This window comes from Loxodonta africana, chromosome 3 (assembly GCF_030014295.1).
Source record: "Loxodonta africana isolate mLoxAfr1 chromosome 3, mLoxAfr1.hap2, whole genome shotgun sequence".
Taxonomy (NCBI): Eukaryota; Metazoa; Chordata; class Mammalia; order Proboscidea; family Elephantidae; genus Loxodonta; species Loxodonta africana.
In genome coordinates, this window is record NC_087344.1 from 8,489,154 (window position 1) to 8,513,324 (window position 24,171).

The window sequence follows — 24,171 nt, forward strand, 5'->3', positions numbered from 1 at the left end:
CCATGGTCCCCAGACCCCCGCCCCTGCTACTCTGTCCCTTGAAGTGTTTGGTTGTATTCAGGAAACTTCCTAGCTTTTGGTTTAGTCCAGTTATGCTGACTTGCCCTGTATTGTATGTTGTCGTTCCCTTCACCTAAAATAATTCTTGTCTACTCTCTAGTTAGTGAATACCCCTTTCCCTCCCTCCCTGCCCTTGTAACAGTCAAAGAATGTTTTCTTCTGTGTTTAAACCTTTTCTTGAGTTCTTATAATAGTGGTCTCATACAGTATTTGTCCTTTTGCAACTGACTAATTTCACTCAGCATAATGTCTTCCAGATTCCTCCATGTTACGAGACGTTTCACAGATTCCTCACTGTTCTCTATCGATGCGTAGTATTCCATTGTGTGAATATACCATAATTTGTTTTCCATTCATGTGTTGTTGGGCACCTAGGTTGTTGCCAGCTTTTTGCTATTGTGAACAATGCTGCAGTGAACATGGGTGTACATATGTCTATTCGTGTGAGGTTTCTTATTTCTCTAGGATATATTCCAAGGAGTGGGACTGCTGGATCGTATGATAGTTCCATGTCTAGCTTTTTAAGGAAGGACGAAGTCGATTTCCAAAGTGGTTGTACCATTTGACATTCCTACCAGCGTATAAGTGTTGCAGTCTCTCCACAACCTCTCCAACATTTATTATTTTGTGTTTTTTGATTATGCTAGCCTTGTTGGGGTGAGATGGTATCTTACTGTAGTTTTGATTTGCATTTCTCATGTATCTGTTAGCCACTTGAATGTCTTCTTTGGTGAAGTACCTGTTCATATCCTTTGCCCATTTTTTAATTGGGTTATTTGCCTTTTTGTTGTTGAGGTTTTGTAGTATCTTGCAGATTTTAGATATTAGACCCTGATTGGATTTGTCGTAGCCAAAATTTTTTCCCAGTCCGTAGGTTGTCGTTTTACTCCTTTGGTGAAGTCTTTGGATGGGCATAAGTGTTTGATTTTTAGGAGCTTCCAGTTATCTAGTTTCTCTTTTGGTATTCGTGCATTGTTAGTAATGTTTTGTACACTGTTTATGCCATGTATTAAAGAATTGTCCCTATTTTTTCTTCCATGATCTTTATCGTTTTAGATTTTCTGTTTAAGTCTTTGATCCATTTTGAGTTAGTTTTTGTGCATGGTGTGAGGTATGGGTCTTGTTTCGTTTTTTTACAGATGAATATCCAGTCACGCCAGCGCCATTTGTTAAACAGACTGTCTTTTCCCCAATTAATGGACTTTGGGCCTTTGTCAAATATCAGCTGCTCGTAGGTGGATGATTTTATGTCTGGGTTCTCAATTCTGTTCCATTGGTCTGTGTATCTGTTGTTATACTGTGTTGACTACTGCGTCAGTAATGACAGGTTCTAAAATCAGGTAGTGTGAGGCCTCCCACTTTGTTCTTCTTCTTCAGTAATGCTTTACTCATCTGGGGCCTCTTTCCTTTCCGCATGAAGTTAGTGATTTGTTTCTCCATCTCATTAAAAAATGCCATTGGAATCTGAATCAGGGTTGCATTGCTTTGGGCAGAATAGGCATTTTCACAATGTTGAATCTTCCTATCGTTGAGTAAGGTATTTTTGCCACTTATGTAGGTCTCTTGGTTTCTTGCAGTAGTGTCTCATAATTTTCTTTGTATAGGTCTTTTACATCTCTGGTTAGATTTATTCCTAAGTATTTTATCTTCTTGGGGGCTGTTGTAAATGGTATTGATTTGGTGATTTCCTCTTTGACATTCTCTTTATTGATGTAGAGGAATCCAACCGGTTTTCGTGTGTTTATCTTGTATCCTGATACTTTGCTGAACTCTTCTATTAGTTCCAGTAGTTTTTGTGTGGATCGTTTTCTGTGTATAAGATCATATCATCTGCAAATAGAGATACTTAAACTTCTTCGTTATCAATTTGGATGTCCTTTATTTCTTTTTCTAGCCTAATTGCTCTGGCTAGGACCTCCAGCACAATGTTGAATAACAGTGGCAATAAAGGGCATCCTTGTCTGGTTCCTGTTCTCGAGGGGTATGCTTTCAGACTCTCCATTTAGGATGCTGTTGGCTGTCAGCTTTGTATAAATGCCCTTTATTGTGTTGAAATTTCCCTTCTATTCCTATTTTGCTGAGAGTTTTGATCATGAGTGGGTGTTGGACTTTGTCAAATGCCTTTTCTGCATCAATTAATAAGATCATGTGGTTCTTGTCTTTTGTTGTATTTATGTGATGGATTACATTGATTGTTTTTCTAATGTTGAACCATCCCTGCATACCTGGTATGAATCCCACTTGGTCATGGTAAAGAATTTTTTTTTGATATGTTGTTGAATTCTACTGGCTAGAATTTTGTTGAGGATTTTTGTGTCTAAGTTCATGAGGGATATTGGTCTGTAATTTTTTTGTGTGGTGTCTTTACCTGGTTTTGGTATCAGGGATATGCTGGCTTCATAGAATGAGTTTGGGAGTATTCCGTCCTTTTCTGTGCTCTGAAATACCTTTAGTAGTAGTGGTGTTAACTCTTCTCTGAAAGTTTAGTAGAACTCTGCAGTGAAACTGTTAGCGCCAGGGCTTTTCTTCGTTGGGAGTTTTTAAATTACTTTTTCCATCTCTTCTTTAGTTATAGGGTTATTTAGTTCTACCTCTGTTTGTGTTAGTTTAGGTAGGTAGTGTGTTTCTAGAAATTTGTCCATTTCCTCTAGGTTTTCAAATTTATTAGAGCACAATTTTTCATAGTATTCTGTTATGATTCTTTAATCTCAGTTGGGTCTGTTGTGATATTACCCACCTCATTTTTTATTCGGGTTATTTGCTTCCTCTCCTGTTTTTCTTTGGTCAGTTTGGCCAATGGTTTATCGCTTTTGTTGATCTTTTCAAAGAATCAGCTTTTGGTCTTGTTAACTATTTCAATTGATTTTCTATTCTCTATTTCATTTAATTCTGCTCTAATTTTTATTATTTGCTTTCATCTGGTGCCTGAGGGCTTCTTTTGCTGCTCTATTTCTATTTGTTCGAGTTATAGAGTTAATGCTTTGATTTTGGCCCTTTCTTCTTTTTGTATGTGTGCATTTATTGACATAAATTGACCTCTGAGCACTGCTTTTGCTGTGTCCCAAAGGTTCTGGTAGGATGTGTTTTCAGTCTCATTTGATTTTGTGAAATTCTTTATTCCGTCCTTAATTTCTTCTATAATCCAGTAGTTTTTGAGCAAGGCGTTGTTCGGTTTCCATGTGTTTGATTTTTTTTCCTTGCTTTTTTGTTATTGATTTCTACTTTCATGGCTTTATGGTCAGAAAAGATGCTTTGTAATATTTCTATGTTTTGGGTTCTGTTAAGGCTTGCTTTGTGGCCTAATATGTGATCTATTCTGGAGAATATTCCATGTGTGTTGGATAAGAAAGCATACTTGGCTACTGTTGGGTAGAGTGTTCTGTATATGTCTATGAGGTCAAGCTGGTTGACTGTGGCATTTAGATCTTCCTTGTCTTTACTGAGCTGCTTTCTGGATGTTCGGTCCTTCACTGAAGGTAATGTGTTGAAGTCTCCTACTATTATTGTGGAGCTGTCTATCTCTCTTTTCAATGCTGTGGAGTTTGTTTTATGTATTCTGGAGCCCTGTCGTTGGGTGCATAAATGCTTAATATGGTTATATCCTCCTGGTTCATTGACCCTTTAATCATTGTATAGTGCCCTTCCTTATCCTTTGTGGTGAATTTTACTTTAAAGTTTATTTTGTCAGAAATTAATATTGCCACTCCTGCTCTTTTTTTTATTGTTGTTTGCTTGATACATTTTTTTCCATCCTTTGAGTTTTAGTTTGTTTGTGTCTCTAAGTCTAAAGTGTGTCTCTTGTAGGCAACATATAGACGGATAGTGTTTTTTTATCCATTCTGCCACTCTCTTTCTCTTTACTGGTGCATTTAGTCCATTTACACTCAGCGTAATTATGGATAGGTTTGAATTCAGTGCTGTCATTTTGAAGTCTTTTTTTTTTTTAATAATTTCTATTGAGCTTTAAGTGAACATTTACAAATCAAGTCAGTCTGTCACATATAAGCTTACATACACCTTACTCCATACTCCCACTTACTCTCCCCTTCATGAGTCAACCCTTCCAGTCTCTCCTTTTGTGACAATTTTGGCAGTTTCTAACCCTCTCTACCCTCCTATCTCCCCTCCAGACAGGAGATGCCAACACAGTCTCAAGTGTCCACCTGATACAAGTAGCTCACTCCTCACCAGCATCCCTCTCCAACTCATTGTCCAGTCCCTTCCATGTCTGATGAGTTGTCTTCGGGAATGGTTCCTGTCCTGGGTCAACTGAAGGTTTGGGGACCATGACCGCCGGGATTCCTCTAGTCTCAGTCAGACCATTAAGTCTGGTCTTTTTATGAGAATTTGGGGTCTGCATCCCACTGATGTCCTGCTCCCTCAGGGGTTCTCTGTTGTGCTCCCTGTCAGGGCAGTCATCGGTTGTGGCCGGGCACCATCTAGTTCTTCTGGTCTCAGGATGATGTAGGTCTCTGGTTCATGTGGTCCTTTCTGTCTCTTGGGCTCACAGTTGTTGTGTGACCTTGGTGTTCTCGTTTTGAAGTCTTTTTGTGTGTTGTTGACAATTTCTTTGTTCCACTTAATTTTCTGTGCTGAGTCATTTTTCTTTATGTATTTTCCTTTCATCTTTTTTGTTGTTGTTAATTTTGTATTTGCTGAGTCTTTATGTTTTTCTTGCTTTTTATTTTGGTGTGTAGGATTATTAGTTTCCTTTGTGGTTACCTTATTATTTTACCCCTATTTTTCTAAGTTTGAGCCAATCTTTTATTTCTTTATATCGCTTTGACTTCCTCTCCATATAACAGATCTATGGCTACATTTTTTAGTCCCCCTTTTTTTTTGTTTTAATGGTGTCATATTTCACATAATGATGCCTCTGTTTCCCTATTTTCAGTGTTTTAGCTTTGATTTATTTTTGTGATTTCCCTGTCTGGGTTGATATCTGGTTGCTCCATCCTGTGTTCTAGTCTTGGGTTGTGTTCTGATGTTATTGATTTTCTAACTGGAGAACTCCATTTAGTATTTCTTGTAATTTTGGTTAGGTTTTTGCAAATTCCCTAAACTTCCATTTGTCTGGAAATGTCCTAATTTCATCATCATATTTGAGAGACAGTTTTGCTGGATATATAATTCTTGGCTGGCAGTTTTTTTCCCTTCAAGGCTTTATATATGTTGTCCCATTGCCTTCCTTTTTTTTTTAAAGTGATAATTCCTAATTAGGAGGCACATTCCAAGGCAGCTAGAATGAAGGCAAGGAGAAGTGAGACAGGGAAGGGTAAGGAGCAAATTCAAGATGACATACTAAGCAGGCCACTGTCACGTTGCTCTAAAGAAAAGCAGTGCCTCAGAATAATCCATAGGATGGAGGATTAGAGAGGAAATTTACCCTCTGGATCACTCATGTCTCTTCTTTCCTGTTGATTAAAGTTCACTCCACTGTCCTATTCATCAGGTGTGGCGGGAGGAGCCAGAGACCCTGGACGGCTGCAACAGAGCAAGCAGTCAGTATTCCACTAGACAGATGAAGGTGAGAGAATCTGGGGAAACACACAAGATGGGTTGATAAATCTAGTTTCGAGTGTATTAATAGTGTCAGCTCCGAGGAGAAGATTGTTAGCATTGATATTGATGAAGTACTTCAAATAAGTAATTGTCCTAAATCTCTCAGTGCCAATGTGTTGCTGCTAGTATTATGGCTATTTGCATGGGTTCTCTAGAGAAACAGAACCAGTAAAGTGTATAAATATATATATAGAGAGAGAGATTATATGAAGAAAATGGCTCACATGGTTGTAGAGACTGAAATGTTCCAAGTCTGTGGGTCAGGACAGAGGCTTCTCCTGATTCATATAGCCACAGGGGCTGGTGAACCCAAGATAGGCAGGTCAGAGAGCAGGGCTTTTGCTCACAGGCTTCGAAGATTGATGAATCCCAAGATCGGCAGGGAAGACTGCAAGTAAGCTGAAAGCTCAAGTTTCAAGAAACGGAGGTCAGATGAACATGAGTCAGCTGCAGGATCCAGAGTAAGCAAAAGGCCACAAGCCTTGCCAGAATGTCCACTTATATTTGATGCAGGCCACACACCCGAGGAAACTCCCTTTCAGTTGATTGACTACTCACAGCAGATTCCATCATGGGGCGTGTTCACATATCAAACCTCAACATGGAAGTGATCATCACATCATACGACTGCCAAAACGCTGAGAATCATGGCCCAGCTGGGTTGACACATAATCTTAACTATCACATGTGAAAGTAAAACAAACAAAACAGGCTATGTGTTAAGTATCAGGAACATGGGGTGGCATTCTCTGTGAGATCTTCGCTTTAAGTTTATCCTTTTATTGAATACACTGATAAGTAGCTCCTGAAGGTTTTCTATCATATAAAGCAGATTTGGTTCTTAATCCTGCCTCTTCGTTCTGCCCAAATCTGTATTATCACATTTAATTCTTATAACAGCCCTGTGAATGGGTGCTACTATGGGCCCTATTTTACCCGTTTGGAAAACAAGTTTGAAAAAGGTAAAACAAGTTTCTCATAGTCACACAGGACATAATATACAACTTTCCCTCTTTTCCTTGAGTTTTAACAAAGGTCCTCAAGGCCAATAACTAGGTTCTGGGTCTCAAGTATTTCTACATTAAAAAAAAAAAAAAAAAGCTGCTAAACTGTCCACGTGGTACTTGAAAGATCGTGATGCAAGTCAGGGCTAGACAATCACCTGGTTAAGTTTCAAAAGAGACGGAAGTTGAAGAAGTTGAGTAAGGAATCGCTTGATGAGTGTTGTTGGTGTGCTGTTTCTCCCATCTCCCTTGTTTGGATGAGGAAAAAGAGAAAGGTGTCAAGGGGTGCCATGTCTTTTGGGAGTTTGAGAGTCGCAGGGACACCTATCTGGCTCGTGCCTCAGGATGCACGTCTGTGAGTGGAGGTGCCTCTGCCTGATGGGACAGTACAGAGGACCACACTGGGAACAAGGCACTTGCAGGAATGGTAGAACAAAGGTGAGTGTTTCTCATGAAAGCTTTGTGAATGCAGGAAGGATAGCTAGCCTGCAATCCTACTTTAAAGTTTTGCTACGAGTGGTGAAGAGATGAGGACAGGAGTGGGAAGCCCTGGGGCCAGGGACGGAAGAGTAGTAAGTGGCAAGCTGGGGGAGAGGCAGTTGATGTATCTGGTGGGAGAACCTCTGAGGACCTGCCCCAAAAGCCCACTAAAGAAAGAAGCAGCCTTGGAGACCAGAGGACAATGATACAAGATCATGCCTGTAGCATCGTGTAAGAACTGTGCCTTTTCTGCCAACCCCATCTTCCCTAGCAAGAGAGAGGGTGAGGAAGGAAGAAAAAGAAAGCCAACCTCATCCCACTTACCTAGTGAAGGCTGCCAAGCGTGAAGCATGTCAGAGCTGGGTAAGGAGATAAGTTTTAACTTGACTTTGATTTATTTTTGTGATTTCCCTATCTGGGTTGATACCTGGTTGCTTTGTCCTGCGTTCTAGTTTTGGGTTGTTATCTGATGTTATTGCCTTCCTAACTGGAGAACACCCTTCAGTATTTCTTGTAATTTTGGTTTGGTTTTTGCAAATTCCCTAAACTTCTGTTTGTTCGAAAATGTACTAATTTCATCATCATATTTGAGAGACAGTTTTGCTGGCTACATAATTCTTGGCTGGCAGTTTTTTCCTTCTAGGCTTTATATATGTCATCCCATTGCCTTCTTGCCTGCATGGTTTCTGGTGAGTAGTCCGAGCTTATTCTTACTGACTCTCCTTTGTAGGTGACTTTTCATTTATCCCTAACCGCTCTTAAAATTCTGTCTTTGGTTTTGGCAAGTTTGATTATAACGTCTTGGTGACTGTCTTTTGGGATCTACCTTGCGTTGTGTCTGATGAGCATCTTCTCATCTTTCACGATATCAGGGAAGTTTTCTGCCAACAAATCTTCAATAATTCTCTCTGTATTTTCTGTTATTCCCCACTCCCCCATTCTGGTACTCCAATTACTCTTAGGTTATTCTTCTTGATAGAGTCCCACATAATTCCTAGGGTTTCTTCATTTTTTAAAATTCTTTTATCTGATTTTTCCTCAAATACTTTCATGTCAAGCACTTTATCTTCAGTCTCACTAATTCTGACTTCCATTGCCTCAATTCTGCTCCTACGACTTTCTATTGAGTTATCTAATTCTGAAATTTTATAATCTTCTGGATTTCTGTTTGCTATCTCTCTGTGGATTCTTGCAACCTGTTAAATTTGTCATTATGCTCTTCTATAATCTTAAGTTCCTCTGTTACTTTGTGTACGTGCTCCTTGGCTTGTTCTGCGTTTTGCCTAATCTCCTTCCTGATCTCTTGAAGAGTTCTGTATATTAATCTTTTGTATTCTACCTCCAGTAATTCCAGAAAGTTCTCTACATCTGGAAGATTTCTTGAGTATTTGTTTTGGGAGATTGCTGAAGCCATCATGGTCTGCCTCTTTATGTGATTTGATATTGACTGTTGTCCCCAAGCCATCAATAAATTATTGTGTTTATTTATGTTTGCTTACTGTGTCCTAGCTTCTTGTTTTGTTTTGATATGCACAAATAGGCTGCTCGTGTGAGCTAGTTTGATTATTGGTGTCTTTGAAGCTCCAACATCCTGTCACCAGGTGGTTAGAGCTGTTACTGGGTATGTGAGCCCTGGAGCCCATTTACTTTTCTTATATGGATTCAGCTCAAGTGTCCAGGTAGTTGATCAAGTGTGTGGTGCGGGCTTTCACCTACAGTCCTAAACAGGCAAGGGTGGTTGGTGTAGGCATAGGTATTTGGCTGTAGTAGGGGGTCATGTGTTGAGCAAGGCAGGGGCTGACAGCCACCCGAGTGTCTGTGAGGAAAGCTCATCCCTGTTCCCTAGAGCACATAGGTGGGTGGGTTTTGCAGCTGGACTATGGGCACCTAGTGCTATTGGCTGTATGGACTGGGAGGCACCACTTATTCTTGGACCCCTGTTGCAGGTTGCTAGGTGGCATGGGTGAAGCCCCCAGTCCTCAGGCCCCTGATATGGGTAGGTGATGACCCTGCTTAACAGGCAGAGTGGTGTCAAATGTCACAAACCTGCCTCTCCATATAGCTGAAACAGCTAGACTTTAGGTATGTACCCTGTTGTTCTGTGCTAATTGAGGGCCTATGCTATTGTAATGGGCCCACACAGGTCTATGCAGGCGTGAAAGGCATTCAAAGTCTGTGGCCCCCTTATGCCTGTGCCTAGGCAAAGGAGGTGTTTCTGCCCTGAGTTCCTGGCTTAGGGGAGCTGGCAGATTATTTTTTCCTGTTTGTTAATTTGCTCCCTCTCCAAGGCCAGGAGGATGGCTCAAGGCACATGACGGGTCCTACTTCTGGCCTAGGGGACACGACAATCTCTGCAGCCGGCTCAGACCCAGAGCAGAGCAGGAAAGGGGCAGGTAAACAGGAGAGAGGTTTTTCCCAAAAGAGTGTTTTTTGATCTGTGCGGTAGGTTAGACGCATGTACTTATCTTTTGCTGATTGAGCGCTGCTTTGCACTGATTCTGAAAGCCTAAGTGGACTCTCTGCCGCTCCGTCTCTCCCAGTGTGGAAAACGCATCCCGAATGTCACTGCTTGGCTCATGGCGCTTGCACCAGCGGATTCAGCCTGTGGGGTGCCGATTCCTGCCAGGTCAGGTCTGGCAACTCCTTGCTGTTTCTGAACTGTCTCTCCCTCCCCCTGCTACTCAATCTGATCTGTCAACTTTGCCTTTGAAGTTCAGGGCTCCTAGATTGTCATATTTTTTTTGGGTCTTTGTTGTAAGAGGGACCACAGGAAGTGTCTGCCTACTCCGCCATCTTGGCCCCGCCCCGCTCTTTGATTTCTTGAATGCTGCTTCCATGGGCTAGGAACAACTAAATGTGCTTTACTGGGGGATCACCAACCAGCCACCAGATGGAATATTATGCACCTGTTAAAAAGCAGGAGCAAATTCTTTGCATTGTTAAGAGGACAAGAAATAAAAGCTCAGGGCTGTGGAATGGCAGAGAGGGTGGGATATTGTTTCTGTGGGAGGAAAGAAAATACACAGATATGTTTGTCTTGGCAGGGAACTTTGCTGGAAGAAGAACTGAGAAATGGGGCTGGTGCTCTCTGGGGATGGCGATGGGGTGGAGGCACTGGTTGGCATTTTTCTGGACTACACTTGGGTATAATCCTGTGGTCTGTATCTGCTTTACCTATTAAAAACAGTACACTCTAAAATATATTTTAGAAAGGTTGCCATTAAAAAAAAAAAGAAGGCCAAAATAAAAGGCTTTGGTTGGCTTTAAAGAAGGGAGGGTGGAATGTTGGCCTAGGCCAGGCTGCTGCCCACAGCCCCTGAAGGTGGTCCCTGGAGCCTGGCTTCCACCTTTGGTTCAATGAATGTTCAGGGTACAGTGGGGGGCCTGGAGATGAGATGCAGGCTGGGCCGGGGCTAGGGACTGGTCCAGGCCGACCACCCAGATTCTGGAAGGACCCTGGAGGCTCGGCTGGCTCTGAGGAAACCAGGAGCCTTGATGATGGGGCTGGGGGCCAAGCCAGGCCTCCCAGTGCCTGAACCCTGGGTAGCATTTTGGGAGTGGAGGGAGCAGACCTGTGGAGAGCCTGGGGCCTGCTCTGTGCCTCAGTTTCCCCGCAGGCGAAGCTGGTCTCTGAATGGGTGACCCTCATAGGGGCAGAGGATGCTCAAGAGGACCTGTGACCAGGTAACTGGGGGCTCTGCTGGGTTCCAGGCCCTGAATCTCAAGACCCCACACCTGGACCCCTGAAGTGACCACTAACCCAGAGTCAGGCTCTGAGGATGAGGTGGCAAGGGTGGTAGGAGCACCCCCTAGATCCCTGGCTGGGGCCTCTCCCAGGCAAGAAGAACCTCCGGTCCTCCTTTTCTAAGACCCCCACCCCTCCTTTTTCATTCATTCAACACATATTTATAGAGCCCCTGGGTGCTCCTAGACTGGGTGCTGGGGCATGGCCAGAGGGTTTAACAGCCTCTTAGCCCTCAAAGGGTGCACGTTTAGGACTGAGGAGCTTGTAGGTGCTATGGGAAAACTAAACGAAAGTAAGGGGGATGTGGAGTGCTCCTGGCAGAGTGGGATGTCATTTAAATGGGCTGTCAGGGAGGCCTTACTGGGGAGTTGACACACAAGCTAAGAACCAAAGGAGGTGAGGGGGCCTATGAGGGCATCTGCGGGGGACAGCTTTCCAGGCAGAGGGACCAGCCTACCCAAGGCCCTGGGGCAGGATGAGACCTGGGGAGTTGGAGGAACAGAGAGGCCCATGTGGCAGGAGTAGAGTGAGTGAGGGGGAGAGAGGAGGAGGGGAGGACAGGGAGGGAAGAGGGCAGGTGGTGCAGGACCCTGTGGGCCAGGGGGAGGACTTGGGCTTTTAACTGAGGGAGGTGGAAGCCCTGGAGGGCTGTGAGCAGAGGGACAGGCCCTGACTCAGGTGCTCATGGGCACCTTCTGACTGCTATAGGGCAAAGAGACTGTGGGGGGCAAGGGCGGAAGCTGGGGACTAGGGCGTAGGCAACTGCACTTGCTGTACCCTCTCCCTGGGATTCCCTTCTCTCAGTGCTCATCCGGAAAAGTGGCCTCCTCCTTCAGGAAGCCCTCCTGACCTCTCCCCTGCCCAGCAAGGCCCCGTGCGCCCTCCGTTCCTCCTTGTCAGGTCCTGACTGTTTAGGGCTGGGAAGGCCTACATCAAGCTCAGGGAAAGCTGTAGACGGGCCCTCCACTGCCCCGTACCTGGGGCTGTGTGTGTGGAAGGATGACGTCAGTTCCACGCCTGCTCCTCAGCCTTTCACAACTTAGTAAATGTTTATGGCCGGGGGCCCAGGTTTTGGGGCTCTCTGGAGCCCAGTAGGCAGCCGTTCCTCCTGCCTTGTTCTGGAGGGCCGGGCCGCAGGGCCGCAGGCGGGGCCCAGGAGGACGGCTCCCACACTGGCAGCTAGCCCCGGCTGAGGGGGGGAAAGGGCTGGGTGGGCAGTGAACGCAGCCTCGGGCTCCCTGGCACTCAGGGGGAAACTGAGGCTGGGAGGCAGGCGGGGCTTTCCCAGGTCTGGGAGCTGGCTTTGAACTTCTTGCCTCCCTTCCCTGGGCCTCGTTTTGCGCATCTGTGTTAGGGGCTGTGTGATCCGAGGCAGGGCTTTGGGTTTCGAGGGAAGGAGCAGCGCGGCGGTCCGGCCGAGCTGTGGCGGGCTCTGCCCCCTGCTGGCCACGGCAGGAACAGGCCTGACCCAGGCCCGCCGAGGGCGTGGGACGAACCGCCGCCATGCGCTTCTCGTGTGGGAACCGTCCTGCTCTTTCGTGGAAAGTCCCCGAGACAGGGTCCCTGTTATTTCCATTTCCCAGGTGGGAAGGCCGAGGCTCGGGCACGGGCTTCACGCGAGGGCTGGGATTCGAACCCCTGTCTGGAAGGCCAGGGCCCTCGTTTTAACCGCTGCTTGGTTTGGTCTGAGGCCTCTGGGCCCCGCCCCTCCCAGCCCAGGAGGGTGTCGCCATCCTTCCCCAAGGGCCCCAGGCTTGGGCGCCTGGACCTGGGTGTAACCCCACCGGAGTCGGGGGTCGGGGCGCGGAGGCAGCGGGGCACTAGGCGGGGCCGGGGAGTGGGTGAGGGGATATTCGCGGCCGGGAGGGCAGGCGGCTCGGCGTGGCGGGACCAGGAACGGCCGTCCCCGGCCGGTAAACGGGGCTGCGGAGGCCGGGCGGCGCCCGCGGGGCCCTCGGCGCTGGGCACCCGCTTCATCTTCGCCGCTCAGCCACCGTCGGGGGTAGCTTTTCAGTATGTCCTGGCCTCTCGGACTGGAGGGAAGGGGGCGGCGGACGCAGGTGAGGAGCACGCGGCCGCCCCCAGCCCCCCACCGCAGCACCAGCTCCGCCCCGCTCCCGAGCGGGGTCCCGAGCCCTAATTTATGGCCCTCTGCGGCGGGCGGCGGGGCGGCGTGTCGGGGCGCGCCGGGCCTTCCTTTCCGGCTGCCAGGAAGCCCCGCGCCAGCTCTGCAAAGCGCCCCGGGCGGCCGCCGGCATTCCAGGGCCGCCTAAATCACCCGGCTGACAGGAGGCGCGGGCCAGGCCCGGGCCACGCGGCCCCTGGCTCTCCGAGCAGGCAGCGGGCTCCCGATGGCCGGCCACCCACCTGCCAGGCCGCTCAGGACTCTCCACACACACCAACGCCCAGGAATGTGGAGGTGGCGCTGGGCCCGGGCCTGTTTCCACTCGCTCTGCGGGCTTTCGGGGGAGGCCTGGAGAGGGGATGGTCCCGGACCTGGGGGGGAGGGACAGGGCCACTTCCAGGCGCCTGCACACACCCCTGCGGCGCCTCTTGCGTCTCAGGAAGGGGCTGAGGCGTAGAGACAGGGGCTCCCACTGGCCCCAGCATGGCACCCACTTCCTCCTCCAATGCCAAGCTTGTGCCCTTGGCCAGGTGGGGACGGCCCCAGAGCCAGGCTAACGGATGCCGAATATGGGGCGCGTTATCGCCCGCTCCCTCTCCATCTGCCCTGAGCCTCCCTCTGTGCCGGCCGCGTGGCAGCAGCTCTCCCAAGATCAGGGGCAGGGACAGGCTCCCAAGTATCACACGGGGAAGGAGACTGCACACACATACAAAGATGGTTTATTTTTAGCCACATTTCTGCTCATCCGAGGGGCCTCACACCTTGGGGTCCGCGAACACTTCCCAGCCCTCCAGCTGGCCCATCTTGACCAGGGCGGCAACCGTGCCCAGGCACGCGCAGGAGGTGAAACCAACGCTGTAGCTGTGCACTGCGGGAGGAGGAGGTGTGGTCAGGCAGGTGTGGGACCTGAGGGGTGCTGCTCCTGGGGCTGTGGCTTCTGAACAGGGTGGACCCAGGGAAGTGGACTGCTTAGCCAGGCTCTGGCCTCTTCGGGGATGAAATCATTCAACTCTCCAGCAGACTCACAAGGGGGTGCTAGGTGGGGAAACTGAGGCCCAGCAGGAGGCAGCTGCCTGGGTCCCACCCACCACAACAGGAATCCAGCTGGTGGGTGCTCCCCCCCCCCGCCCCTCAAAGGGACACCCGGATGACCGTGCTGCCCCCAGGTCCAGGCTGGGAAAGGTGGAGGCTGCGCTGGGTGCCATGAAGCAGTGCCAGGTGGCCTGGGCAGACACCTCTGTGGGTGTCTGGGCCTCGTCCCTGCCCCATGGTCTGTGAGCTGAGGAAAACAGAGTGTCCCCAGAGTTTCTTGTCCCAGGGCCCCAGGGGCCAGGTGAGGACATAGGATGAAGTGTGTCCATTGCACTGGGGTAGGAGGGTCTGCGGCTCTGGGCGGGGACTCAGATGAGGACCTGAGGCAGACTTGGGGCAGGGGCAGTCCCCCGTGGGCCAGGGCAAACCGAGACAGCAGACACTGGCAAGGACAGGGCTGCGCCCCATGTCACAGCAAAGGCAGTGAGGGCGAGGGCCTCTGCCCAGCGGGAACCTCTCATGGGCATCATTACGCATGCCTCAGTCCCTCTGCCCGCTGGCCCCGACCTGCCGGCTCCGTTTGTCCGAGGGGGAAATGGGGTCAGAGGCACAAGTCTTGGCAGGCCAGAGGGCGGGTGTGCAGGTAGGCACTGACCAGGGGTGGCCTGGGCCTGGGGCCACTGCCTGGGGAAGGCAGGCAGGACACCCCTGTGCTGGGTGACCTCTCTGAACCTCAGTCCTCACATCTGTCAAATGAGGGTCCCTGTAGACTCTAGGGGCTGGCAAAGGGATGGGCAGTAAAGGCCCCATTCTCTGACAAGGGCATGGAAGACAGGACGAGGGGTATGGGGTGAGGGTGGCAGGGAGTGCGAGGTTGTACACAGGGCGATCAGGGACAGGGAGGGGGCCATGCACACATCTGGGGGCAGGGTGTTCCAGGCAGAGAGGGCAGAGCCTGTGCAAATGCCCTGAGGCAGGGCCAAGCCTGGGGAGTTGGAAGACCAGGCTGGAGCGGAGTGAGTGAGGAGGAGAGAGGAGGGGAGGGCAGGGCCCTCTGTGCGCAGTGATGAGCCGTCCCGAGTGTGAGCGTGTGAGGGTGCAGTGTGGCGGGCGGAGGCAGGTGCCACAGCAGCAGCAGCTGTACCATTGCTGATGGGTGGCAACCAAGGTTAAGAAACACAGGGGCTTGTGTGGCAATGGCCCTTCTGCTGGGGGAGCGTTCTGAACCCCCCAGCCCACCTTCTCTTGTGGCCCTGGGGTTTTGGGTGGAATGGGGGTGGAAGATAAGTGGGTTGGTGGAGGGGGGCCAACTCACTGCGTGCCCCCAGGGTCAGGCCTCCGGCACAGCCTCCGATGAAGTAGTTCAGGGGGTCGTCGGGCTTCTCCCGGACCTGGGCGCTGACACAGGAGGCAATGCCAAACATGGCGCCAATGGCGGCTGTGGAGGCAGAGCGACAGGAGGGCACTGGGTCAGGGCCCCTGACAGGGACCTGGGGATGGGGGGGCCCTCCCGGGGACCATGCAAGCACACAGAGAGGAGAAGCTTCCGGTCTGGCCCTTGCAGATGCCCCCTGCCCATCCCAGAGCTGACCTCCTGGGACCCCTGCATCTGCCTGCACCCCCACCAGTGGCGTGGACTGTGGATCGCTGCCAAGAACTGGGGAGTCAGCGGGGGTTGTGGATGTGCCCTGAGAGTCAGAGGAAGGGACCTGGGGCCAGAGTGGGGTGGTCAGGCCAGTGCCAAGGGGCCCCCAAAAAGAAGGCACAATGTCCCTCTCAGCCTCCCAGCTCCAAAGGCCACAGGGTGGTGGTTCACTCACCTGCAGTAAACGTGTATCGTCCTGCCCTTGCCACCCCTTCCAAGAAGGAGCCTGGGGTGTTGAGCGCGAGGCTATAGGCGGAGACACCCAGGCCTAGAAATCAGAGGAAGAGACTGCTCTGCACCAAGGAGGGGACCAGGCTGGGGGCACCTGCCTGGGGAACCCATTGATTCCCTCCATTTCTGTGCCAGGCAGGTGAGTGGCCAGCACTTTCATGTCAACCCCAGAACCCCTCAGGCACCAGCCCCTGCCCAGGAAGGGGCAGGGAACCTCAGATGTTCAGTGATGCCCCAGGGCCCCACAGATGCTGAGCAGCAGGGCTGGGATTTGAACCTGGGTCTGCTGACGCCAAAGGCTGAGCCCCCTCCAGACCCCTGCGTCCCTCCACCTCACACCACTGCCAGTCTTGGGACTTGACCAATTCCAGTTCCTGGCCCCCTGTGTCCCTTCCCCGCGAGAGCCCCACCCTCGCTAGCCCTCAGCAGGGCACTGACTGAGCAGGAGGGGCCATGGTAGCCCACAATTGTCCACTGTCCATGAGCTGGACACCAGAGAACGGGGACATGGAGTCCACCTGCCCTGGCACCTGCACAGAGGAAGCAGCAGCACCCCCCACAGGCCCTGGTGGCCTAGCCCAGCTCCCAGCATCCATCAATGGCCCCATTCTCCTCTGGGGCCTAGGGCTCTGAGGCTAATCCTCCTTGGCAGAGACCTGCGCCCTCCCCGGCTCTGCTCGGGGCTGCCAGCACCTCCTGGCCCGCACGCCCGGCTCGGCCCAGGCCTATCCTCACACCTGAATGGCGTGGCCACCCACGCCCCTGGCCCCCGGCCCCCGGCCCCGGGCCAGGCTTTCCATCTCTGCTGTCTTCAGGCCTGGGCTGGGTATGGGAAGGCAGGTGCTCAGGCCCACCCAGTGCGACCTGGCTGTGGGCCCCAAACACCGTGGATGGGCCAACCATGGCCCCCACCTCCCAGCTGACCCAGCTCAGGAAGGACAACGCCCCTTCCTCTCCCTACCACCCTCCAAGGCCCACTAGCCAGCAGGGACCCCCCTAGGCCAGCCAGTCACACAAAATTCAGATCTGCCACCTGCCACCAGGCACCAAAGGCAGGCACCGCCGCCCACTCAACCCCCTAAAAGCCTGATGGCCTCAGGCCATTAATACCCACCCCCCCACTTCACAGGAAGGGAGGGGACCACAGGGACTTGTCTGGGGTCACCCAGCAGGGCCAGACTGGACCAAGAGAGTCTGACCCCAGCCCTCACTCCAATCCTTGCTATCTATAACCCGGGGCTCCACCCCAGTCCTCAAACCTCCCGCTTGAAGGCCCCCAAGTGACCCCTCCCTCCCATCCTGGATTCAGAGTCTGCCCTGTGCAAGCCGCTGTGGGTCCTGTTCCCACCTGGCAGTGCTGTTCATCTTCAGGGCAAGCCTGTGACGCCCCCACTGGACAGATGAAGAAACCGAGGCTTAGAGATGAGTGAGTGAAAACAGCCACATATAGATTACAGACATTTTGGATCTTATTTTTCCCAACCTTACAACAAACCCTGGGGTCCCTGCTCAGCCTTAGCGAGGTGTTGAGACCTGCCCAGGTCCCCGGCTGATGGGAGGGGAGGGCTGGGGCTGGCCCTCCAGGGTAACTTGGGATGAAGGAGTCAGCGAGGGCTCCTCCAGCCCGCACTGCCTGCCCCCGGCCCAGCAAGCCCCCTCTTCGATCACACCACGACACACACACACCCACACCCACACCCAGGCTTGGAAAGATTCTTACTCACAGGGGCTTAACCCCAGGAGGCACCAACTCGGGGCTGGGCCCAGCACGAGGGTCTTATAAGAAGTCCCCTGATGATTCCAGCCTCCGAACACGGGCACAGAGTGACCCCCGAGGGTAACCTTGATGCCCTCCCCCCACGCCAGTGGTCCTGCCCAAGACTCCCAGCTCACGGACCATGCCCCACACAGCCAGCGCCCCACTGTCCTGGTCCCCCAAAAGTCCCTGAACTGGGAGTGATGGCCCGGGAGACCCTGACTGCCCTGATTGCCAGCTCTCCAGCAATCACCCCACACAGTGACGCTGCATCCTGCCCCTCCTGGAGGTGCTGCGACCTCACCCCCAGCACTGAGCATCTGTGGTGATCTGGACCTTTCCACAGCCCCCATCCCTTCAAAAGGCCCCTTCCCATCCTGCTGGCTCCCCCTCAGCCTCCTTGGGAGGCCATCCAGACTCAGGGTCGCGCATCCATTCATCCATTCAGAGGGTGCCCACAAGGTGCTGGGCTCTGCTCAGGTCCCACAGGGAAGCCAGAAGCAAAGTAAGCTGTCTCTCGGGTGAGGGGTGTGAGGAGGGAGGGGATGAAGGGCAGAGGACAGAGGAGGCTCCAGGAGCAGTTGAAGCGAGACCTGAATGCTGAGCTGGGCTGGCCAGTGACCAACACATGCAGGTGACGCCCTCCAGGAGCCCTGGGCACCCGAGAGTGCTCCAGACGCCAGTGACTGTCAGCCCATTCTGACCCCCTCAGCGACTCCCCGACCTGGCACCTCCATCCTCTCCACGAGGCCCCAGGTTTAGCAAGGCCCTCCTGACAGCACATCCCAAGAGGCTCCTCACTTGGCAGCCACCCTCCCCCGACCCCGAGGCTTGCTCAGTCTTCACTGGCCTCCTGAGACTTCAGTCCACAGTCATGGTGTGTGTAGAACCCTGCTCCCTGGGCCTCCCCATTCATCTCTTTCTCCTGAAGACCCCAGGATGGACCCCCTGGGAACACTGCTTGCCCCAGCGACCTCCAGGTCAGCAGAGCTGGATTTGCACCCTGGTTCTAAATGATCCTGGGGAAGTAATACACGTCTCTGACCCTCAGTTTCCACCTCTGAGAAAAAGGGATAAAAATGGTCAATCTTATTAAATACATAAAAGACTCGACGGCACTGGGTTTTAGTTAAATACATAGAAAATGGTGGCAATTATTGGAAAAAGAAAGAAAAAAAAAGTTGCTGTCAGGTCAGTTCCGATTCATGGCCACTGCACGTCAGAGTAGAACTGTGCTCCACAGAGATTTCAATGGCTGATGTTTTTGGAAGCAGATCTCCAGGCCCTTCTTCTGACGTGTCTGGGTAGACTCGAACCTCCAAACTTTCAGATACAGGGCTGTTAACCACTTGCACCACCTAGAGACTCTGGTCATCATTACCAAAACTCAAACCACGTGCCCACTGCCTTCGAGTCAATCCCGACTAACAGCCACCCTACAGGACAGAACAGAACTGCCCCATGGGGTTTTCAATGCTGCATGTTTACAGGAGCAGGCTGCCACATCTTTCTCTCACGGAGCGGCCGGTGGGTTCAAACCCCTGACCTTTTGGCTAACAGTCAAGTGCTTAAGCACTGCACTGCCAAGGCTCCTACCCATCAAGTATTAGGTCTACCTAATCCTTTTTTTTTTTTTTTTTAATCCATAGAGTTTCCTAGGAGCTCTGGTGGCATAGTGGTTAGGAGCTCAGCTGCCAACCAAAAGGTCAGCAGTTCAAATCCACCTGGCGATCCTTGGAAACCTAAAGGGGCAGCTCTACTCTGTCCTAAAGGATCACTATGAGTCAGAATCGACTAGATGGCAACAAGTAGGTAGGTATCCGTTGTCATCGAGTGGATTTCGACTCACAGCGACCCTATAGGACAGAGCTGAACTGTCCCATAGGGTTTCTGAGGAGGGCCTGCTGGATCTGAACAGCCGACCTTTTGGTTTGCAGCCAAGCTCTTAACCACTACGCTGCCAGATAGGTAGGTAGATAATCCAAATGTCTCCCAGTGGAGACGCAACCTCTGCCAGGAGCTGGAGCTATAAAAGTGACCCAAACCATCATATGTATGTCTTAGTAAGAGTGAGAATTAAAGGACAGCATTCCAGTGAGGCACTCGGGGACTAGGACAGGTGAGATTCTGGGCCCCTCCCTTCAGGGAAATCCAGGGCTATGGGTGAACTCATACAGTCCCTGGGTGGCCCAAATGGTTTGTGTTTGACTGCTAATGGGAAGGTTTGCGGTTCCAATCCACTCAGCAGCACCATGGAAGAAAGGCCTGGCAATGTGCTTCCATGAAGCTCCCACCTATGGAGCAGTTTTAACCTGCACACACGGGGCCACCAGGAGTCAGAAATGAGTCGACTGTAAGGAGTTTGGGTTTTTCTTGGGTCCCCTCATACCCCCCCAACAGGCTGCCTCTATAGTAATCTCTGAGCCACCTCCAGCAGGATCTCTAGGACCAATCTGGTGGCTCCACTTACAACTTCAGACGTCCCTGATCACCCAGGACCCCTTGACCCTAAAAAGACCTCGTCCCACTCCAAGACTTCCCCTAATTTCTGTTCTCCTTGTAGACACCCCAATAATGACCTATGGCCACTTAAACAACCTCAGACACCTTGTTGGTAAGCCTCCAAAAAACAAAACCAAACCTGTTGTCGTCGAATCGATTCCGACCCATAACGACCCTAAAGTCAGAGCAAAACTGCCCCATAGCGATCCCAAGGAGCGGATGGTGGATTCGAACTGCTGATCTTTCACATAGCAACCGAATGCTCAACTACTACGACATGACCCCTCAACTTCTCCGACCCCCGAAAAATTAGCCTGGTGATCGCCTCACCACTAACCCCTTCGCGCCTCCTCCAAAGTCTCAGCACCCAAGGACTGCCCCTCCGACGACAACCCCAGTGTCCAGCTTCTCACAAGTACCACGACCTCTCAGCGCCCTCCGACCCCGCCGAACTCGCCCCCACAACGTGTACCTCACACAAGAGATCCCGAGAATCCCACGGCCGCAGCGGACATCCCGATGACGACCGTGTGTCACCCACGAGACTCCCAGCCCTCCCCGGTCCTCTCGGACCGCCCCGGGGTGACGCTGTGACCTCGCTGCGCCCTCCGCCCTCTGGGCCGGGCTGGCGCTCACCAGTGGCGCCGCCAATACTGGTGCTGGCATAGGTCTTGCGATGGCAGTCGGTGCCGTCAGGGGTGTCCCAGTACCGCTGAAGCAGCTGCCGCAGCATGGCCCCGAACCACGGGATCCGCAGCGTAGCCCCGGCCGACTCCGCGCGCCCAAGGGGAGCTGCCGCTAGTCCTCGCGAGACTTCCGGGACATCGCGAACAGGCAACAATCCGCAACTTTATTGAGAGCCGTGGACACAGACACAGGCGCGTGCACGCGTCAGGGGCCGGGCTGGCGGAAGGGAAGAACGAGTGCACCTTCGGCAAATTTCCGGAGGGGGAACTGAGGCCGACCGAGTCCAGTGGTGGAGAGGGCTCGCTGTCCTCCAGCTCAGGCGAGTCCTAGGTTAGGGAAGGTTTGACTGCCGGAGGTGGGGCCTAATCTAGAGGCGGGACTGTGACAGGATCTAGGCCTATCCTCAGGCACAGACCAGGGAATGAGGCGGGGCTCCATTTGATAGGAGAGAGCTATAGCTATGGGGCGGGGCATGGCGGGGATGTGGCCACTCCTAGCGCCAGAATCTGTATGTAGGCGTGGTCACGCCGTGCGGCCAGTCTTAGCCGCGTGCGCCTATTTTGGGGCGTGGCCAGGTCTAGAGGCGGTGCCTAACGGAAGAATGGCCAATCCCGGTGCTAGGATCTTAGCTGGACATGGCTTGTGTCCAACCAACGGCTTGTCTAGGCCCAAGCCCTGATGAAGTATTCGTTCGGCTGGGGACGTGGCGAGAACCGTGGAATGGGGACTTGATCATTCCGCGGCTAAGCGCGTGGGACTGCCCCGACAGAGATATGGCCAATCACTACGCCTGGATCGGAGACGAGCACTGCCGGGGCGTGGTCAGGCGTGTTTTTTACGAGGTCCAGACCAATCCTGGTGTTAGCTTCTGAGTAAGGCGGTGCTTCTTGCGAAGGCGTGACCAATCTCGGTGCCAGAGCCTAAATTTGGGGGAATGCGGCCAGCCTGTAGGCGTGGTCTGTCAAGACCTTGGCCAATGCTGGAGTTAGGCTGGGCTCGGGGGCGGAATCTCAAGGTGCCGGAACCAGTCTGGCTGTCCGGGTTTGAGGAGAGAGCGGCCCGGCCTGGGGGCGTGGCCGAGCGAGACGGCGGCCAATCGCGCCGAGGCCTGGAACGGGTCTTTGGGGGCGTGGCCCGTTCGGGGGCGGGGCCTGGCAGTTCCGGGCAACCCAGGGGCGTGGCCGGGCCTGAACCGCGGCGGGTGCCATGTCTGCGCCTCCCGCCCTGCAGATCCGCGAGGCGAATGCGCACTTGGCGGCCGTGCACCGGCGCGCGGCGGAGCTGGAGGCGCGGCTGGACGCGGCGGAGCGCACGGTGCGCGCCCAGGCCGAGCGCCTGGCCCGCCACGATCAGCAGCTGCGCGCCGCCCTGGACGAGCTCGGCCGCGCCAAAGACCGGTGAGGCCCGGGGCCGGCCAGGAAGACTTCCCGGAGGAGGGGGAAGGGTGGCCGAGCCGGGCTTGGAGAGGCAGGAACGGCAGGGGGAATCGCGTACATTCACGTGGATTTGCCAAAAAAGCTCAGAAACCCCCAAAATCTTGAATTAGTGATCAGTATATAAAGTTCAGAGATGTCAATGTGGGTTTCTGGCTTCTCATAAAACAGGGTCCATTTCTCCACATGGCAAAATCCGCTCAGGGACCTTTTACTCCGTAGTATAGACACTGGAAGCCATGCAGGTTCTTGAGCAGGGGAGGACCTGGTGATGTTGGCAGTTTTGAAGGACACTCTGGAGCCCTGGTGTCACATCGGTTAAGCACTAGGCTACTAACCGAGAGGCTGGCAGTTTGAACCCGCCCAGCGATTCCGCGGGAGAAAAGACCTGGCAATCTTCTCCCATAACGATTACAGCCTGGGAAACCCTATGGGGCAGTTTTACTCTGTCATCTGGTATCACCGTGGTTCAGAATCAAATCAACCCAACAACACAACTGGCAGCTCATGATGGAAGGGGATGAGACAAGTGCCTAGACCGTAGGGAGGTGCTGAGGGCCAGGTGGGAAGCGAACTCAGAGCTACTTGGATTCAGTCATTCATCTTTCCTGAGCACCGACAGGACCCTGCCCTCAGAGATCTCACAGTCTAATGGGGAGACAAACACATCACTAAGCAGTTACAAGGTGGGGCAACCAGGGTTGTGATTGTGGGGGGTCGTACAGGGCTCTGTGGGGGCCTAGAGGGAAGGCTTCCTGGAGGCAGATCCATCTAAGTGAACAACACATAGGGAAAGATGGAGGGAAAGAGAAAACTGCACCTGTAAATGCTTGAGGCCTGAGTGAGAGGAGGCAATGGGGGACCTAGAGCAACCCAAAAGGTTAGCAGTTCGAACCCACCCAGCAGCTCAGTGGGAGGAAGACCTGGTGATCCGCGCCCGTAAAGATAAAAGCCTAGATAACCCTATGGGCCAGTTCTACTCTGCCACATGGGGTTGCCATGAGTCAAAAATCAACTCAACGGCAGCTAACAACAGCAACAACAGAGGCAGTGGTGAGGAGCAGGGACTGCATCCCCACTGTGATGGGGAGCAGGGAGGGGCAGAATCTCTGGTGCCTTGGTGCCATAACTGCCCTGTCTTGCTGCCCGACAGGGAGATCGCTGCTCTTCAGGAGCAGCTGCTGACTTCTGAGGCCGCTGTCCACAGCCTACAGGCTGCCGTGCGTCAGAGGGATGACCTCATCGGGCAGTTGCAGCCCCGGGCAGAGCTGCTGCGGGACATCTGCTGTCACCAGCCGCCCCTGGCCAGGCTGCTGGCCACCCTGGCTGAGGCTGAGCGCCTGGGGCCCCTGCCAGCCAGCAACCCTGGCGGGCCAGGTCCCCTACTTGCCAACAGCACTGGGGAGGAAAGTGACATGGACCACCTGCAGCCAGCCATATTTGGGACCACAGTGTGAACCCCGGAGCACAGATTCCAGAATGTACACACCGGGCCCCTGCGGGAACTTCTACAGCTGTGGGTGTCCTCGGGGGTCACCAGTGTCCCAGAGGGGAGCCCACAGCAGAGCCTTAATCCTGTCCATGCATCGGAACCAGCTAAAAATCCTTAGGTCTCAAACTGGCAGCCCGCAGGCCAAATGCAGATGTTTAACCCTGACAGAGGTTTTAAAAAACTCGCATCAATCATCCTTGTTAACAAATCGGCAGCGTTTACACAGAAATACCAGTTTCTAGCTTCAGGCTTGGCCATGCTTGCCTGGATCTGAGTCAAAGCTGCCCTCTTTAGCTGGGGTGTGAATTTCACTTGGCCCCCTCGCCTCTTTTAGGTTATCTGTCTGGCCCCTGAAGCACCTGAGTTTGAGACCCTTCTCTTTCTGGGAGGAGCGTGGGTGGCACAGTGGTTAGAGTG

General features: G+C 52.5%; 2 protein-coding genes across 2 annotated transcripts; one reads left to right on the forward strand and one right to left on the reverse strand.

Annotated features, from left to right (window-relative positions):
- Nucleotides 1-13,677: 13,677 nt before the first annotated feature.
- On the reverse strand, nucleotides 13,678-21,149 carry NDUFA11 (NADH:ubiquinone oxidoreductase subunit A11). Its single transcript, XM_003421652.4, has 4 exons — nucleotides 20,779-21,149; nucleotides 15,829-15,921; nucleotides 15,324-15,446; nucleotides 13,678-13,844 (listed from the first exon to the last, which is right to left on the reverse strand). The coding sequence occupies exons 1-4, from the start codon at nucleotides 20,873-20,875 to the stop codon at nucleotides 13,732-13,734; spliced, it is 426 nt and encodes a 141-aa protein (XP_003421700.1). The 5' UTR covers nucleotides 20,876-21,149; the 3' UTR covers nucleotides 13,678-13,731.
- Nucleotides 21,150-22,035: 886 nt separating this feature from the next.
- Nucleotides 22,036-23,720, forward strand: VMAC (vimentin type intermediate filament associated coiled-coil protein). The gene is made up of 2 exons (XM_003421651.3): nucleotides 22,036-22,226; nucleotides 23,416-23,720. The coding sequence occupies exons 1-2, from the start codon at nucleotides 22,036-22,038 to the stop codon at nucleotides 23,717-23,719; spliced, it is 495 nt and encodes a 164-aa protein (XP_003421699.1). The 3' UTR covers nucleotide 23,720.
- Nucleotides 23,721-24,171: the final 451 nt, after the last annotated feature.

Excerpts from the sequence above, each read along its gene's own strand:
- NDUFA11 (XM_003421652.4), bottom strand. The coding sequence starts at position 20,875 with ATGCTGCGGCAGCTGCTTCAGCGGTACTGGGACACCCCTGACGGCACC. Across the intron at positions 15,922-20,778 it reads CAGTATTGGCGGCGCCACTG|GCCTGGGTGTCTCCGCCTAT; the intron begins GTGAGCGCCAGC and ends TCTGATTTCTAG. Across the intron at positions 15,447-15,828 it reads ACGATACACGTTTACTGCAG|CCGCCATTGGCGCCATGTTT; the intron begins GTGAGTGAACCA and ends CTGCCTCCACAG.
- VMAC (XM_003421651.3), top strand. The coding sequence starts at position 22,036 with ATGTCTGCGCCTCCCGCCCTGCAGATCCGCGAGGCGAATGCGCACTTG. Across the intron at positions 22,227-23,415 it reads CTCGGCCGCGCCAAAGACCG|GGAGATCGCTGCTCTTCAGG; the intron begins GTGAGGCCCGGG and ends GCTGCCCGACAG.